Below are 19,008 nucleotides of genomic sequence, written 5' to 3'. Positions count from 1 at the left end.
TCCCACCACCAAAGGAAGCGGGTTTCAGGCCGACGCGTGGAAACGGGCGTCCCGGTCAGTCCGGCAGGTTAGCAACTCCAAGTAACGTCATTGCAAAGCTACCCCAACAGTGTCTTGACTGTAAGTGTCTTTCACTGGCTGAGTGACAATTCCTTTCCTTTCAAGGAGGAAAAAGAACCTAAACGGGACGGTTCACAGGGGCTGCCGCAAACGGGTCGGGAACCCTCCAGTCATTCTGACTCCCACACGTCACCAACACGTCGATGGTGTCTGGGTGCTTTGCCGGAACTTCTCCTGTGGAAGTCACCCGCCCGCGACTTCCTTCCTCTTCCGACAAAGTGCCCGCCGCTCCCGCGCCCCCGGCCCGCTCTCCGGAGAGGCTCGCGCGTCGCCCCGGCTTCAGCGCGCGTCCGCCCCCGGCGCTGGCGGAAGGGAACGCGCGGCCGGCAACTTCTCGGTCCGCTTTTTAAAAGGCCTGTGGAACGAGTCCGGACTTTTCCTCGGCATCCAAGTCGTCGGCAGGGCGGAGAGCAGGGGGGCCGTAGGTGACATTGGGAGACGTCAGGGCATCGGAGCTTCCCCGGAGCAGCCTGGGCGCAGGGGAGGCCGCCTGACAGCAGGGAGCGATGTGAATGGGGGGCTCCGAGGCCCACCTGGGGGCCGGGAGGCGGAGAGAGGGGCGGCTCGAAGGTCAGAGGGACGCTGCCGGGCGCGGCGCGGTCGGCTTACTCGGGGCCACGCTCCTTCACGCCTCAGGAAACCGGGCGTCCCAGGGCCGGGGGAGACGGAGACCACCCCTGGGGTCCCAGAGCCGGGGCGGGGCGGTGAGGGACGAAGGACGCTCGCGGCTCCGACAGCGGGAGGCGGCGGAGGGGGAAGGAGGCCCGGCCGCCTCAGCTGCCCCGAGCCCGGGGGTCTCTGCCCGAGACACCCCCTCCCCCGGCCCCGGACGTCGCCGCCGCCGCCAGGCAGTCACATCCCTCGAGCTTCGCCGCAGGACCCAGCCTCCCCCCGCAGGTAGGGGCCGTGGACAACGGAGGGGCTCCTCAGCCGCAAGACCCGGGAACCGGCTCGGGCTCCAGCGCTGCTCAGGGACGAACACCGACCCCCGCGACCGCCATGATGGATTACGAGCCGCTCCACAACGAGGCCAGGCTCCGCCCCTGGTCCCGCCCCCGGCGACGTCCGCAGCGCGCCTCGCGAAGACCGGGACCCTCCTGACGCCGCTTTTAGGGACGCAGCCGGACCTTCCCGCCTTAGTCTGCCTGCCCGCCAGAACCTGGCCCCGGACGACCTTTTAAATGCGGTTTTTCCGAGTGCAAGGTGAGTAGTGAGGAAGCACCCGCCTCCCCTGTACTACCATTGGTCCCCGAGAATCCGGGTCAGGTCTCTCGCCTGAGTCCTATTGGCTGATGAGGGCAGGAGGGCTACAGCTCCCAGCCAACTGCTTTCGGCGCAGCCCCCAGGACATGCCGGGAGTTGTGGTCCGGTGGTGCGCGCCACTGTCCGTGAGCACCGAGACTTCTCGCCCTCTGCTCCCGGTTCCTGAGCTTCGGCCCCGCCCTCCTGGGAGCCGGTGGACTCTCGCCGGCCTTGCATAGGGCTGGCCAATGTCTCCACTGCGCGGGTAAGACCCGCGAGGAGCCAAAGCAAGGGGAAAACTGCGGATTGGACTTTCCCAGAACCGGAGTTGGATTACTTCCTTGAGCTTCTCTTAAGGGAGAAAATTTAGCTCGCCGCTGGAGACCAAGGTGTTTGGTGCCCACTCCCTGACCCCAAATTTCCACCTCTTCCCAAGAAGCATAAATGTTAGAACTAGCTAGAAATAAATGACTGGAAAGCATCCGACATATTGCTAGAGAATGCATTGTTTGGGCCATCCCGAGCCTCTCATTAGAGAGACAGCATTTGTTAAAGCACCTCTCGGAGGCTAATTCAGGGGCAATCAGATTTTGAACGGAACCTTTACAATTAAACCTCATTTTACAGGTGTACCTGTATTTACCTGAAAACGTCCTCTGTTAGCCGGGAAAATGCCCATATTGTTGACTAGGCCTACAGAGCTAGCCAATAACGCGGACACAAACCCACACCTGTCAGAACCCATCTTCTGCAACTAAAATTCACCGTTTCCCTATTCCTAACTCTCCACGTCTCCCCAGAGCGGTGCACCTACCTGACAATACACCAGTTCTAAGGGGAATCATTCATCACAATGCCTACTCTACAGCACGCAGTTGTTTTTCATAAACTGTACTACCTCATTTAATCCTCACTGTAGCCCAATGAGGCATGTAATACTATCCTCCATTACACAGCTGGGAAAACAGTCAGAAACGCGACCTAACTCAAGGTCACTTACCTAATATGTTAGAAAGTCAGGATTTGAGTCCAGATTGGTGTTGACCCAAAGCCCATGATTTTCCACCATACCCATTCCGTATCAAGTAACAGTCGGCATAATGTTAGACAACTGATTTTTTCATAAGTTGCTAATGATATTAGGGGAAACCACAGCCGCGTTATAGATCTTGTACATCGTTATCTAGATTTAGGTATTATGGAAATGTTTCTGCTGGATTGGAAAATGGTGATTTTATGTAGGCTTCAAGAAGAAATAGTCACCTGGAGGGAGTGTGAGCACATGAAAATCTGTGCCCAGATTCAGAACTGGAATTTATATTCAGATGGAAACTGGTTTAACTTTGCTCTCACAAAAGTCTGGCCGACAAACTTGGTCCTGGCTTGTATATCACCCTTAAAACGTCAACGCCCTTGCTCCTTTATTTACCCATTATCTTATCCTGATTTACCACCCTAATTTTTTTTTTTTTTGGAGACTTGCTTTTTTATTTTCATTCATGTTTTAATCATTTCCTGCTCATCTTCATTCTTCATTCTCTAGCTTAGATTAAAATCAGGTAATCCAGCCAGAAACTCTAATACACATTTCTTGAACAATTCATTCGACATTTATTGAGCCCGTGTTGCAAGCACTGTCCTAGGTGCTGGGACACAGTGGGGGGAGGGGGACAGGACACATCCTTGTCCTCCCAGAGCACACACGAAGGAGCAGCAGGCAATAAGCAAAATGAGTAACAATCCAGTGTCAGTCTCAATGGTGCAAATAAAATTCCTAGACCTGTATCCCTTCAGTGAGTCTGACCCACTCTCTGCACGATCACTGTGACACCTCTCTAGAACTGAAACCTAGTCCTCACTCACTCACAGGTGCTAATGGGCTTAATCCAGTCACTTGAATTCTTCGAATGGCAGGTCATACCTGCCAACTTTACAAGGTTATCCTAAGGGTCAAATGAGATCTTGTTTGGTTTTCCACAATTAAAGATGGAAATTATGCTTCATGAAAGTCAGTCTAGAGGCCCGCTGCACTTGATCTAAATAAACACTTATCCCAAATCTCCATTTTCTACTTCCCCCATTTTCTAATTTTAGGTGAGCCCCAAGCCCAGGTCCATTTCTGGAGATGTACTATACGTTTTTACTCCCCATACCACACTGCGGAAGGGTATCTTTGAGGACTTAAAACTAGAATCCAGAGCCCGACAAATACCTGACAGAATTCAATGTTTCCGAACGTTGAATAAATCCCTCGCGTTCATACATTCTTTTCATTAAAAGTAGCTCGTTTCAGTCTAATGTTATCCTCACTTTTATAAAGCGAAGCAACCCCCCAAGTTGCTAAAGGGATTCAGTACCTGTGTGATCTGCCCTTATTCCATTCAGTTGATTCCATTTTTTCCCACCTGCTGGAATACTTAACAAGGGCGCCCTCTAGTGGGCCACAAAAAATAGTCACTAAGAGGTGCTTACAGACCTTCCTTTGTTATTTCCACTTAGTGGATACCATTCAGCAGATATTGAATGAACAGCATGGGTAAGCAGCTTGGGAAGAGAACAGGTGAGAAGGATAACTTTCCACAAATTTACACATGGCCCTGGTGAAAACCAAACCAAACCAGGGACTCAGGCACCCTTTTCCATTCCATTCTCTCAAGAGGCATAAGGCCTGGCACGTGTTGTCAAAAATATGACAGGCGAGTACATCTAAAGTTGCAACACAGCCTACAGAATATTCAGTTGTCTGTAAAATCCTCAAAATAGCTGATACCTTTGGGACAGAAAAAGAATGAGATAAAAAATTGTCTATTGAGTAACGTTAAAAATATACCATTTAACAAACAAAAGCCATGCTGCATTTCAAAATTGTCAAATGCAGTGTCCAATGTTACTACTGAAACTGTCCTAAATTTTACTAGCTGACACAGGTAGAATGGTTAGAGCCTCTGACAGAATTTCTATCTGCTTAACCCTCTTCCAACTGTACTCTTCTCCCAAAAATTACAAAGAACACACAACAGAAAGTGATGTTAACGCCACATTTGTAAATATAAAAAAATAGTTCACATATGAAATAAAATTGCATTTCACAGAGTGCCTTCCCAAAAAATGTTTTCCAAAATCGAACCATTTTTAGATGTCAAAAACCAATGCATAGGGGGGCAACCAGATGGCTCAGTTGGTTAGAGCGCGAGCTCTTAACAAGGTTGCCAGTTCAATTCCCCGATGGGATGGTGGGCTGCGCCCCCTGCAACTAACGATTGAAAACGGCAACTGGACTTGGAGCTGAGCTGCGCCCTCCACAACTAGATTGAAGAACGACTTGGAACTGATGGGCCCTGGAGAAACACACTGTTTCCCAATATTCCCCAATAAAAAATTTAAAAAAACAACAAAAAACCAATGCATAGGAATTCTAGCATTCCCAGTGAGAATTTCAGCAGCTTGGTTTTATCTTTCAACCTAGAATTATTCAAAAGTTAATGCATTACTACTTCAATTATAGGACACTAGCTTTTCTTTTCCCATCTCCATTTTTCCTACTGATTTCATGTTTAGCAGAGCACCCAAAACATTCATTCTATTACCAATAATTCAACTTCTTACAAATCACCCTCAAAGGCAGGACAGATTAAGGCAGCCGGTGTGGGTATAGTCGTATCTATCCCAACAAGGGAGCATGCAATGGGAAATGAGACCCAGCCAAGCAGGCTGCCTTTATTCTTCTTTTTGACTGCTGGGTTACCTTTACCAACTATATTCTTCAATGTTGTATTTGTGTTGTAGAGGAGGTGGGAATGAAAGCCAAAACAGACAATTTGGGGGTCAGGGCGGCCATGTTTTTATAGGGGCAATTTCACGGGGCCTTGTGAATTGAGGGGGAGTAAAAGATTCGCAGTATTATTCCAGGAAGGGAGTCCGCTCAGCTGGAACCCTGCGAGCTTTTAAAGACCCCAAATCACCCTAATGCCGGGATCTACATGCAGGCCCAGGGGCCAGCAGTGCGATTCACCTCTCTCAGGCCTTGCCTTTGAACATAAGAAAGCAGGTCTGTGGCCTGGAGGCGACCTGACGTAGGTCCAGTGACGAATCTCCCAATCCCAGGGCTTTGCTGAGCCCCACACAGGACCACAAATCAGGATCTTCAGTTTCAAGAACTACTCCAGACAGGTACACACAGTCCTGTTCTTCGGATGCTTCTCCTTATCCCTCCTGTTCTAAAAGTCTCTGGCGAGTTTCCATCACAATTTCCTCCATTATTTCAGGCTTTAAGATGTCTTTAATCTAAAAAAGGAAAAGGTATTTGTTCAGAAAAGAAAGCAACGATAGTCTATCAAGCAAAAAGCCAAACGCATGCTTAACGTAAACCTTCCATTTATCAGAGGTTAAGCAGAAGACATGATCTGCTAGAACGAGCTTAACAAATCAGCAATTCTGTAGGATGCGGCTGACGAGCAAAGACGTGATCTGGCATTCACTAAAGAGCTGAAATCGGAATGGGCAAGATGAAGTCCAGAGGGCTGCTGTCAAACACTAGTCCCACTCGGACCTTTATCCCCTCAAACCTTTAGACTGACACCAGACATTGAGAATGTCACCAGTATTTTCGGGAAAGAGCGACCAGACACTCATTAAAGCTGTCCACCAGATCAGTTCGTACCAACGGGCACGGCAAAGGTACCTGGGCGACGAGCCTGCCGCCACTGGGAAAACACTGGAGCCAGTCAGTAATGCGTGCTGCCTGCTCACTGCTCTGAGGAAAAGGGACGCCCCAAGCAGGGTACCTGGTGCGGCAGAGATGCCTCGTAGCAGTACAGGATGCTGGTGTCATACAGCATCATCCTCTGAGTCGCGAGGGATACGATGCAGTTCCGAAGGCGGGAGATCACCTCTCGATCAGCAAGGGACACAGGCTCCGGGGGGCGCAAAGGGAGAGGGAAACGTAAACGGCCAAACGAAGCAACAGTCACGCGAACCACAGAAATCCTTTGTAACTTAGCATCGCTCTGGGACTCCGAACCATACAGCTGACTCCAAGGGAGATTCACAAGGGCGGCTTCAGCTACTGCCCACAACCGCCAGCGGTCACTGACCTCATCTCTTCAGACAGGAGGGCAATCCAATGCTCATGAAACACTTCACTCAGACTAACTCAAGGAGTACGAAGTACAAACTGGTAGTTATGAAACAGCCACGGGATGTAAAGGGAATAGACTCGGGAATATTGTACTAACGACGTACGGTGGCAGAAGGGCACCAGACTTATCGGGGCATCATTTTGTACGTTACATATAATGTCTAACCACAATGCTGTACACCTGAAACTAATGTAATAGTGAATGTCAACTGTAACTGAGAAATTAAAATTAAAATTCAGCAGAAAACCTACAATAGGATTTAATTTATGTAAATGTCAGAAATACAAAATTAAAAAGTATAGAAACGTTTGTGATGACTTCTAAAAACGGAATGCTTCTTATCTGGAAGTAAGTAAGGAGAACGTAATTGGGGACCTCGAGTAACTGTTTCTTAAGCCTGGTTGTGAGGACATGGCTAGTAGTTTTATTATTCTTTAAAACATAAACATAATATATTCCTTTTTGTATATATATTTCATAATAAAAGTTAAAACAAACAACAAAAGAAATTCAAACTAACTCAGACCACAGCAATCGATACAGTTAAGAAGACAGCGCGCTCCGCCCCCCGCAGAAGCAAGGGGAGACCGCATGCCGCTCACCCACCGGGACCGCGGCAATGGTCTTCACTCACCTCCAGGTTTGCAGTGAAGCCCCCTGCATCCTCTTCCTTGTGCTCAGGGGTGGGGTAGACCCAGATGAAGCCATTGTTACCCAGAATCACTGAGGCACCACAAGGCAAGTCATGGAAATGAGTCTTCTGCCGTTTCACCAGGGAGGGGGAAACCTGGACCAAAACACCCTGACCTAGCTAAAGAAATATTCGGGTCATCAGTGAGGTGAATGAAAAGGTTACAGAATGTGCCCTAGTTACATCAGACTCGGGGCCCTTCCTGTTACTGCTGGAAACCTGTCTGCACGTGCATAGCAATTACTCAGAGAATACTTCTAGATGCACAAGTTACGTCCCCACAGAGGTGACTTTCAACATCCTTCTCTACCATTTCCTTTGCAATTGGTACCATTCCACCCTGACCCGGGCCTAGAGCCAACGAGGACCTGGGCTCGAGCCTCTTGCAGACCAAGGAGCACTGTCCTGCCCCGCCTTGACCCCAACCACCTATCTTGCCCAGATGTGTGCCACGGGGCAAGCGGACTGGCCAAGGGCTGGGTGCAAACCCACCCGTGGTTCTGGCAGGACGCTCCAATTCCACCTTCAGCCGAGGGAGGGTCTGCAGCACCCCAGCGGCCCCAAAGGCCAGCACACAGCACAGCTGTTCCACTTAACTGCTTCAAGGATGTGAACATGGTCAGCTGTAGCTACTCTAGTGAGGGAAGGTTTTTGTTCCACTCATTAGAAAATGAAAAGGTTCGTTCGGATAAAGCCAAGAGCCTAATAAGTCATGATTTGTTTTGGGAAGTATGCTGTCATTTAAAAAATAGCCTCAATAATGTAACCTCATACAAGAAAAGCAGTGAAATTGTATTGAAAGCCTCAAGGGACAGACTGGTCTTTCCTAGCAATGTCCGTTATTGATTGGACATTTGTCTAAGGGCTGAGACCGTCCTGTTTCATCAGCCACAACCTCCCTTTGTTCCGAGGACTGCCTCTCAGCCCTGGCCTCAATGCGAAGCTGCAGTGCCCGCTGGAAGGGAGCACGCAGCTGGGGTACAGGGTCACAGGGACACCGGCCAGAACGGTCTTCTCAGTAGAGAAAGGATAAAAGTTGCTGTCCGTTCCAATGCTGCTGGCCCATGACCACGTGGACCCATCCGTTCACGGGATGCCAGCCCATAACACTTAACTTCTGGGGTTCTTCAGGTCAGAATTCCAGAGAGCTCTGGGGATTCCGAAATGGATTTGAAGTCTCGGTCAGCACACAGGAACAGCCAGAGCCCAACTTACCTTTCCGTATTTTAGACTCCTCGTGTGCAGGGAGACAGCTCCATCAGAGAACACGGCCTGCACCTCAGCCTGGCCAGCGTGATGAAGGAACAAACACCTTCACGTCACCTGCCTCCCTGGTGTCCCCGGCCTCAGGCCTCAGCTCTCCAACCCCCCGAGAGCCCTGCTGGGCAGCCTTGGACCTGGAGGGCATCACTGTAACTAACCCCCACCCCCGCTTGTCATGAATAGCCTGGTATGAACAACACGTTTTCTACTTCCCGGGATAGAAGTGTACATCATTAAGAAAACCTGAGTCTTGCTTGAAGCACAGGCCACCGTAATTCACAAGACCCAAAGCAATGACTTAGCGCCGGCAGGTCTGAACAAGAGCTGGAGAATCAGCCTGGAGTAAGCAGGGGGAGAAAGGCTGCAGCAGCCCTCGACACTTGTTCTAGGACTCAGATCCCTGCAAGGAGCACGTTTCTCCTGTCGGAGACACAGACCGGGTATCTTGCCACGTATAAGGCACACTTTTGCCCAAATTTGTGAGGGAAAAATAATGATGCGCATCATACATGGGTACTACTAATTCTGTTTCTCTGATGGTTCTGGCCAAAAACGGGTGCGCAGTACACACAGGAACGCATTATACTCGGCAAAATACGGTCATTGCAGCCCCATTTCCCAGCTCCACGTGAAGCATCAAGATGCTGGAACGCAAGGCATAGGATACACTGATAAGGTCTCCTTCTTGCAAGAAGCCTCTCATTGCCAGCTCGTCTTCTGCAGATCTTCTCCTCTGAAATACAGAGATGATGACATGTCAGATCCCACAGAAAGCTCTCTCTATCTCTTCTTTTTCATTCACTTCCTCTTGAGCTCTCTGAAGCCAGCCACAGTATTAAAACAGTAGAGTTGGTAACCTGTGCCACTCAAGGAAACTAGAGAACACTTTGACCTTCCCACCGCTCCTGTTCGCCTCCTGCCTTCCCTCCCTCCTCTGAATAATATTCAAGCTCTTTACATGATAAAAACCCTCCCAATCTAACCTAGCCTACTTTTCCACACTGACCTTCCGTGGCAGCCCTCTTCGCTCCACAGGACTAGATTCCGGCCTGACTGCTCACCCATTCCCCTTTATCTCAGACATCCTGAGTTCATCCATGAAATCTGCCCGTCCTTCAAGGAGCAGTCCCATCTTTCCTATGAGCTTCTCACTCACATTAATCTTTTTGTACAATCACACACTTGTTTATTCTTCGACTGCCAGGTATTTGGGTGTTATCTCATATCCCCTGCCAGCCGTAAGCTTTCAGGATCTCATTCATGCCTCCGCTATCTGCTTCTTCATAAAACCTAGCACAGTGAGCCTCTCTGTGGCATGTGCTAGGCTGAAGGTAAAGGAGAACTATGGCATTTTACAAAAGGCTGCAGCTTACATGCTATAGTTGCCTGGAATAACCAAATGCCACTCAATTCATGGAAATTAAACATACCTTTTAAAGAAATACGTCCACTATATAAAGCTGATGCACCGAGAAAAGGAAAATTATTAGCACCAAGCATCTGAGAGCTTTTCTCCCTTTTGGGATTCCTCTCCACGGCCATTCTGGATCTTACCACATACCACTGTTGCCTATGTTGGGAGGCCTGGATCAAGTGAAAAGCCTACAAGTACATCGGAGCTGCAAATTTCACAGCAAAGAGAAGTGGGGCCACCTCAGTGTAAGCAGAGTCCTCTGGAGAAGCCAAGGGCCCCAGAGCTCTCCGTAGCAAACTACAAAGTCCCAGCTGGAGCCCCTTACCAGCTCTCCTCCAGGAAGGTTCATGGATGAGAGAAGCAAGACTGAATCCAGCCTAGAGTTGGTCTCCACCTTCCACCTCTTCTGTTGAACCTACAAACAGAAATTCCACACCTGGACACATACTGCAGGGGCAAGAGTTCATATCATAAGTGACCAATAATCCCCAATATAACAAGCCAACCTTTTACACCAAAGGTCACACACAAGCGCCAAATGCAATGAATGCTTTGTTCACTACATACGGAATTACTACCCCATTCGTTAAATCACCAGCTTACTCTGACTTTGTAAAAACCAATCTGATAGCAACTTTACCTCTGTGATTCGCCCCACGACAATGTCTCCTACTTCACCATTATATCTGAAAGATAAAACAAAAGGTCATCCATCAGTGAGAAGACTTGATTTCAAATCCAAGCGCCATCTGAGATTTCCACGGCACAGGACGAGCGCACAGGACGAGCGAGGGCCTCCATTACACACATTTAGTACATTCACATCACTGCGCTGCTCGGACTCATTCTCAGGAGCTGATCACTTCAAACATTCCTACATGTCTCGTCTCCACTAACTAGTCTTAAACACACCTTTATTGCAAGAAGTCCGTTAAGCCTGAATCCCTATTTTGTTAATAACACAACAATGAGAAGCATGGAGTACTTCTGATGGGTTCCGGAACACAGATGGGTTCTGCATCAGCCGAGGGAAGAGAAAGGAGACTGAGGCAGGACAGCACCCAAAGCAATCTACTCGCGTCTCCCCCACCCCACCGGCTGCCCATACCAGGCCCTGCACTGGCTCCTCAGCCCAATTCTAATGGCAAGTGCTCCGTGCTGAGGGCTGTCTTTGGACTTCTTCTCGTTTCAGCCCACACCCACCTTTTGGTGAGCTCATCCAAACTAAACACTTTAAATACCACTGAGGACTGTACCATCCCCCTGAATTCCAGACTCTAGTCCACTGCTGGCTACCGAACATTCCCACTTACACAATTAATAGGTATTTTCAAATGTAACAAAGCTTTCCAGCCACCCCACCCCCCCATCACAAACGGCAACTCCATCCTTCATCCTTCCGGCTGCTCAAGTCAAAACTAACCTCTCGCTTGCCCCCTCCTCCGTCGGTCCCCCTCCCCCGCCCATGCTCCAGGACAAGTCTAGGAGCAGAACCTACTGGCTCTACCCTCAAAATATACACAGAACATAAAAGGCATCCAGATTGGAAAGAAAGAAGTAAAACTATCTCTACTCACAGACACGGTCCTGTATGTAGAAAATACCAAGTACAAAATCCAACACCCTTTGATGATAAAAACACTCAGAACACAAAATACAGGTAACCCCCGTACAACACGGCACCCTAGAACACGGTTTCACTCTAACACGGTTCGCGAATCAGAGAAATCCCCAAACAACACGGAGCGTAATACGAGCTTTTAAGAGCGAAAGATATCTCATTTGAAATTTTTCATTCGAGTGTGATGTCGTATCCGATTTGACTGCAGAATTTTAAAACGTATTAGAATTTTAAATCCATTTTGTTCATGGAGTATTAAGTTCAGAGGATGAAGAGATCCTGTCAAAAAGAAATCACCCTCAGTTAATGGTGCTTAGTAGTGATGATGAAGAAAACATATTTAACACACATTAATGTTATACTTTGGTGAAAATTGCTTTAATAAAGGTATTTCTCTTAATTGTAAAAATATAATAGTATGTGTTTTTTTTTTTAAATTTTGGAACCTAACCCCCTTTTTTGTACTAGTTCTTTGTTTTGTATAAACCGGATTCGCCTAACATGGCATTTTATAGGAACCCTGTTATACGGGGGGTCACCTGTATACACAGAATTAATCACTACTCTCCACTTCTACTTGACACCTTAGTCCGAGCCACTATCATGTCAGAGGATGAAGAGTCCCCTCATCTGTCTCCATAAGCTGGCCCTTGTCCCCCTTCAATCTCCCCACAGTGGCCAGAGTGATTTTATTAAAACAGAAGTCAGCTCATGTCCCTCTTCTGCTCCCCACCCCCAGTGGCTTCCCGATTACACCAGTAGAAGTCAGAATGCTCATCACCGCTACAAGGCAGGAGGATGGCCGCCTCAGCTCTGAATGCATCTGCTCCGACTCTTCCGCTCACTGTTCCAACCCCACTGGCGTCTTTTCTGGAGCTAATCTTAAGTGAGCCCTTCTAGGTAGCAGGCCCTGTGGTAAGTACTTACATGCACCTTTTCAAAGAATTCCAATGAAAACTCTACAAGGTAGGTCATGATATTATCCTCATTTTACAGAGGAGATAACAAAGGCTTGGAGAGGTCAGCTTAGGTGGGGAAACCTTTGAAGCCCACACTTATCTAGTCATCAGTCCATGTTCCAAATTGCAGACCTACAGAATGACACACAGCAGGAGGGCTGGGAAGTATGGCGTGGCAAAAAAGACTGTGCACCATGGATGACACAGGAAAGAGAATACACACCTCTTGTTCTCACCTGGTTTTCAAAGCTTTCACACAGATCAACTTGTTGACTCTCTCCACAGAGCCAGCCACAGATGCAATGAGTTTCTCTTCCCCCATGTATGTTCCATGGCCCCTGTTGCACGAGGAAGACACAAAGGATAGCAGGGTTAACACTTGAGATGACCTCTCCTGTCAAGAACGATGCATTCCTCAAGAGACAGACTCCTCCTGCCTTAGAGCCTGGCTTCTGTGCTGGTTGCTCTGCCTATAACACTGCTTCCCTAGAGAGCTCCATGCACATTGTCCTCATCTTACTCAAGTCGACACAAATATCACTTTCTCCATCAGGCCTACCTCAACTCGCCCACTTAAAATAGTGCCCCACTTCTGGTGGACTCTGTGTTGTCCACACCTGTGCTAGCCATTACATAAAACAAAAAACTTAACCATTTTTGCTGTTAATTATTGTATGTGCCATTGCTACAGATCATTGCCTCGTCTGTAAGAAATTATTTTACAGCAGCCAAAATAATGAAATAAAAAATAAAAGTCACCCCGCTGCCACCCCCTCCACCATATTCCCAACCACATTCCACTTACCCTGCTCAACTTTTTAAATTTGTTTCCACTGCATTTATCGCCAAACATTCTGAATAACTTACTTGTTTGCTGTCCTTATTGTTTACCTGTTTCTCCCTGGGAGAGAGATATAAACTCCACCAGAACTGTGATTTCCACTTTGTTCACTGTTGTACCCCAACCACGCATACTGTGTGTCGAATGCAAGAATGAGGGACCGAATCTTAAGCTTTTCTAGGATCCAGTAACCTCAAACTAAAAGGTTAAAGGGCAATTTTGTACACGGTAACCCTCCTAACACGCACGTGTGTACCTCCCTCCAAAAAGGGTGAAATACCACCTGTGTTTATCTACGATGGGAGATACCGGTGGGTTTTGCTTCTTTTTCGTAACGATTATCTCATGTAATCCTCACTACCCTGTCAAATAGTTACTGTTGTTATCAGTCTTTCCCAGCAGCAGGACTGGAACCCACATTGTCTGGCGCAAGGGCCTGCCCTCTTAACGACAACCTATTGTACCTCTGGCTGCACGGAGCACAGTACATTTGTCTGCCCTCAGCCCAAACGATCACTGGTTACAAAACCGTGCCCCTGGAGGAAGCCAAGTCCAGAGGCCCGGGCTCCTAGCCTCCCGCAGTTTTCCAGGCCTCCCACGGGGACGGCGAGGGAACTGGGCCTCAGGTAGAGGACCCTAGAAATACGGCCACTAGAGATCGGGACAGGAGGGCTTTAAGCGCTGAGACAAACGCAGATCGTGACACACAAGACGCAGGAACTAGAAGCCCGAGGCCTCAGAAACCAGGCGGCTGGGATGCTAAAGAGACGTGTCCTGGGCCCCGCGGGCGTTTTCACGCAGAGACAGAGGCCCAGGTTGCGGCCAGCAGGCCAGTGCAAAGCCCTGCATCTGACCCTTATGGCCCCGAGTCCCAGGTCCCCACGTACCGCATGAAGCCCGTGTCCGTGGTGATCGTGTCCCCCGGCACCACCAAGTGTTTCTTGGTCTCGCGGCCCAGGCTTTCGCTAAGAGGCTTGCGAGCAACTGGAAGCCTCATCTCCATCGCCATCTTGGCGCCAAATGCCTCGCGCAGGCGCAGCCCGGCCGAGAGACGCGATTTCCGGCTCCGCATTTCCCGGCTGTCGCTTGGAGGGGCGGGGTGGGGCGGGGCCTCAGAGCAGCCGCCAATGGGAACTCTCAGTCTGGCAGCCATGATGACTATTGGCAACCATTAGGCTAACAGGAAGGGAAGGAAGAAGCAGAATTGCCATTTTTACTACGGGGAAGTCGGCCCCTGTGGAATAAAATCTCATGTTGCATAGTGTTGGACGTTTTACCAAAACTGTCTCGTACTCATCGTCTCATTTATTGTTTACCAGAATTAGAGATAACTGAGAAATGGGCTTCTGAGTTTCCTTCCAGCTCTAAGCTGCTAAAATCTGATGTTTTTGTATGAGCCAGCTCAGTAGGATCGGGTGGTGGGAGCTACTGTAAACACCGTTTGGACAGAAGGAAGAGCCCCTTTTCTTGCTCCTGCTGGTACCGCCAATTCTCCTACATGACAGCCGCCCCTGGGTGATGGTTCAGTGCCAACCACCATCTATACCCCCAAACAGCCCTCGGGGCGCTGGTTTGGTTCTTTCATAAAAACTTACGAATGAGCTGATTTATTCTAACATTTCTTTTGTAAAAACAAGAAACCGTCTAGAAACCATTCAAACCTTGCAAGGCAGGTGTATTTGATAGGAAAGGCAAGTGCACACACAACACAAAGATCTTTGCTTATATTTACTCACACAGTGAATTGAGCGCTCTGTGTGTGCCCAGAGCTGTTCTAAGGATTCGGTCAGGGACACATCGACGTATGTGTAGCTGTATCTCCATGTTCTGTTTTATGGGACTGTTTACCTGGTCCTTTCTCCCAGCCCCCACTACCCTCTCCCTCACCCTCGCCCTACGTGGTGGATAACATTGAGAACAAACTGAGTTTCAACCTCAAGGAATTGGACATGACAATTCTTCATGCACACGGACTCTAAAGATCATTAAATGAAACAAGTTGCATCAGTCCCACACACTGTTCACAAAATCAGGCTCGCTGCCTCCTGAAGAAGCATCAGATCAATTGTTTGATAAATCTCAAAAAAAGACAGCATTTTTTTTCACCTAAACAAAGCTCATGTCTACACTTGTCAAGAGAGCCAACCCTGAGAGGCAGCAGATGATATCGATTCTAGTGCCCCACAGGTCATCAGGTAAGTGGGCAGGTCAGACACTGGCCCTCTGCCCTGAATGGAAAGTGTGAGCAGCCAAGAAAGTGTAAGAAGGGTCCATCTATTGATTCTGGCCTTGGCCATAAGAGGGCGGTGGTGTTCTTTGAGTCGGTGTAGCCCAGCTGGGAATGTCCCTACACCAAGAATGGGATAGTCTTGACATCATCCAGTTTCATCCTGGGAGAGATGGATGGAGCCCCTCCCTTCTCACGGCACTCACATTTATGGAGCCTGTCACAATGGAATTGTGGGTACTGTTTTAGTCTGTTTGGGCTGATATAACAAAATACCATAGGCTGGGTGGCCTATAAACAACAGAAATTCATTTCTCACCATTTTGGAAGCTGGAAAGGCCAAGATCAAGGCACTGGGAGATTCGGTGTCTGATGAGGGCTCACTTCCTGGTTCACAGATGGCCATCTTCTCACTATGTCCTGGCACAGTGTAAGGGGTGGGATGAGGGAGCTCTCTGGGGTCTCTTTTATAAGGATACTAATCACATTCATGATGGCTCCACCCTTATGACCTAAGCACCTCCTAATACCATCACCTTGGGGGTTAAGATTTCAACATGAATCAGGGGTGGGGGGGACACAAACATTCAATCCCTTGCAGATACTTTTTTATAGAGGGAGAAATAAAGGCCCGAAATGGACTAGAGTTCCCATAGCAACTGGTAGCAGGGCCAGTATTTCTGCCACCTAACCTGCTTTACCCCAGAGCCTGCACTCTTCATCAACACTTCTGGAGGTCCTGGTCCTTTGCTAAGTGCTGTACAAACATTATGTTACTTATTCCTCAGAGTCGACCCATGTTGGAAGTAGGCACTGGTATCCATGACAGGTGTTTGGGGTTACTGAGTCCCAACAACAGACCTGCAGCTGGGACTAGAACTCAAGACTCCAGACTCCCGGCCAGTGCTCCCCTCTCTGCATCACACTTGCCTCTTCACACCACAGAGACGAGTGGGCACCTGGAAACAGAGAGCACATCCAGGAGGGGCTTGTTAGAAGCAGAGATTCCTGAGCCCACATTTAGGCAGTGAGGTTCTACAAAGGTGGGGACCCGAAGTCTGAGTGTGAGTTCTAACTACGTAGGTGTTCTTAGTGGCTGATCAGGTCTAACATTCACAGATTCCCCCATATCGATCTACTTCCCCATCTGTACATCCCAGGGCCACCACCCCAAGCCAGTCAACCTTGGACATCACCTCCTAGCTTGTCTTCTTAATTCTGTGTTTGCTCCTCCTACCATCCAATCTCCATACAGTAGCCGGAGGGAGCTTTTAAAAACAGATCAATTTAAACCACTTTGCTACTTAGAAGGCTTCTGGCGGCTTTCCTTTACATTAAGAATACAATCCAAACTCATCATTGCAGCCCCGACCCGACTCTGACCTCACTCACCTCCTAACCTGGTCCTTACTCATTACGCTGCTGCCAGAAGTGCTGGTCTCCTCCTGGTTCCACACACACCAACTTTATCATCACCCCAGGATCTGTGCGCTTTTTGGCGCTCTCTGCATGGAATTCTCTTCTCCCAGGCCCTTGTGTGGCGGGTTGCTGCTTTTTACTCTGATCAAATATCACCTTCTCAAATATCACCTTCTCCAAGAAGCCTTCCCTTAACAATTTATCTGCAATTCAGCCTCATAATCTGAACAACTATCCACCTGCCTTAATCACCCCAGGTCCAGGTACCGGAAAGCTGGGGACAGCGCCAATGCGTCAAAGCCCACTGAAATTCAAACTAGCCAATCCCAAACCTGCCCACCCCACCTGCCCATTTCTTCCCATGGAAACCGTAGGAAAGGTTCTTTCCCACATTTTCCCTTTGCTCCCTCTGCCTCCTGACTGACCCTAGTTCTTCCCCGTGTGGCCCTGCGTGGTGTGTTGTGCCTCTCGTTTCTAGGGAATTGTGAGTATAGCAAATTCTTCAGGACCACAGTTCCTATCTGCTCATCCTTGTATCTCCAGCGAGTGGGAGGGCCACTTCCATAGGAGCCGGTCAGCAGCAGCAGACTTATCAGGTGCATTTTAGTCTGCATTTACAGCCTGCTGCCACCAGAGGGGTTCTGGAGACTGGGTTGGCCCTGTGATCTTAGCTGGGACTTCACAGAACAGAATGACCGATGGAGAGCAATTTAGTTTTATCACGGGCCACCCGAGTTCTCTGCAGACCCTTCTTTAGGAATCCAGCATTACTGGCTGGGAGGCATGGAATCTGGGTTTCAGGACAGATAGCTTTGGTCATCAGCACAAGAGGCCTGGGTAGAGGCTGCACTGGGGGGAGGGTAATACCAGGGGCTACCAGAGGCATCAGAAATCTAGTGGTGAGGTATCGAAGGAGAGGCAAGGTTTGTGACGGGAGGAGGGAGACGAGTACCAAGGGTGACTTCTTCCACGGGCCCTGGGAAGGACCCCCCAGATGGGACCTGCAAATGGACACATTTGGTGTACATCTGTGCCCATGCCCTCACCTGTCAAGGTGCGGGACTAGTCTCTCAAAGTGCAGAGGTCTTTGGGAGTCCACACCTGAAACTCTAAAGGAGATGGCTGTGTTCAAGTGTGCATTCCAATGTCTGCAGGTGCGTGCACAGGTGAGGATGTAGGGACAGGTGTGCCTGAGGTCGCCAGTGGGCTGGATGGCGGACACCCTCAAGGCCGGCATGTGCTGGAGCACAGGTGGCTGTGAACTCATGCTCCCCAGTGTGACACGCCTCCTGGAGGGAGGAGCCAGCGCCTGCATTGATGGCCCCACTGCTCTTTGATCCTCCTCAAGGAGGGTCTAAAATGGGTGCCCAGAGCATTTGGAAATTCTAGGCGTCGGAAATTCTAAGGGCACCTGGAGGCCATCTTATCCTGACCACTGGCTGCTTGAATTCCTTCAAGCTGCCCATGAAAATGAGAAAAAAAGTAAGTAAAAATTTGGGGGGTGCTGTGACAAAGAGGGATGCTGATATTTGAGAGTCAGCTAGAAAGCAAAAGGAATCAGCCCAGCCTCTTCCGAGGTTTCTGGTTGCTTTGCTCCGTGGCCATCTCTTTGGGAGCTGACACCCAAGTTGTGACAGAAAGAACTGTCCTTACAGATGGCACAACCAGTAAGCGGAACAACCCCTCCCGGCCCCTCTCCGGCTTCTAGGCACTTCCCGTTTCCTTTCCATATAGGCAAAAGTGTCGACCCATTCAGATTCTAAGTGATAAATGGTCCCAGTAATTTTTATTTTAGAATACAAGAAAGGTACAAATGTATTTACAGTTATACATATATAATCAAATAATATATATATCACAGTTTTGTAAATATCATTTTAGATAAATATTTACAAAGTTAAAGTGACCATTTTCTGGAAGCAGAACACAGTTTCTTGAAAACTCTATACATTTTATAGTTTTAATATTATAGTTTCTTTAGCTTACAAAAAGCCCTACGGGACTGCAAAGTGGGAGAGATGACACCAGAGGGCGCCCAGGGCTGGAGCTTGGAGAAACTTGGAAAGGAGCAAG

General features: G+C 48.8%; 1 protein-coding gene across 2 annotated transcripts; it reads right to left on the bottom strand.

Annotated features, from left to right (window-relative positions):
- Nucleotides 1-1,621: 1,621 nt before the first annotated feature.
- On the bottom strand, nucleotides 1,622-14,320 carry EXOSC2 (exosome component 2). Of its 2 annotated transcripts, none has more exons than XM_081066324.1 (9): nucleotides 14,177-14,320; nucleotides 12,685-12,786; nucleotides 10,509-10,554; nucleotides 10,194-10,283; nucleotides 9,122-9,187; nucleotides 8,407-8,475; nucleotides 7,135-7,311; nucleotides 6,147-6,275; nucleotides 1,622-5,646 (listed from the first exon to the last, which is right to left on the bottom strand). In XM_081066324.1, the coding sequence occupies exons 1-9, from the start codon at nucleotides 14,296-14,298 to the stop codon at nucleotides 5,566-5,568; spliced, it is 882 nt and encodes a 293-aa protein (XP_080922450.1). In that variant the 5' UTR covers nucleotides 14,299-14,320; the 3' UTR covers nucleotides 1,622-5,565. The 2 variants fall into 2 exon arrangements, with proteins under 2 accessions (XP_080922450.1, XP_080922451.1); XM_081066325.1 differs by having other exon boundaries at nucleotides 7,135-7,287.
- Nucleotides 14,321-19,008: the final 4,688 nt, after the last annotated feature.

Source organism: Rhinolophus hipposideros, assembly GCF_964194185.1.
Source record: "Rhinolophus hipposideros genome assembly, chromosome: 11".
Classification (NCBI taxonomy): Eukaryota; Metazoa; Chordata; class Mammalia; order Chiroptera; family Rhinolophidae; genus Rhinolophus; species Rhinolophus hipposideros.
Note: the sequence above shows the minus strand (reverse complement) of the source record. Positions and strands in the feature narration are given on the sequence as shown.

Coding starts and splice junctions, on each gene's coding strand:
- EXOSC2 (XM_081066324.1), bottom strand. CDS start 14,298: ATGGCGATGGAGATGAGGCTTCCAGTTGCTCGCAAGCCTCTTAGCGAA. Junction 12,787..14,176: donor ACGGACACGGGCTTCATGCG/GTACGTGGGGAC, acceptor CTCGTGCAACAG/GGGCCATGGAACATACATGG. Junction 10,555..12,684: donor GTGAAAGCTTTGAAAACCAG/GTGAGAACAAGA, acceptor TTTATCTTTCAG/ATATAATGGTGAAGTAGGAG.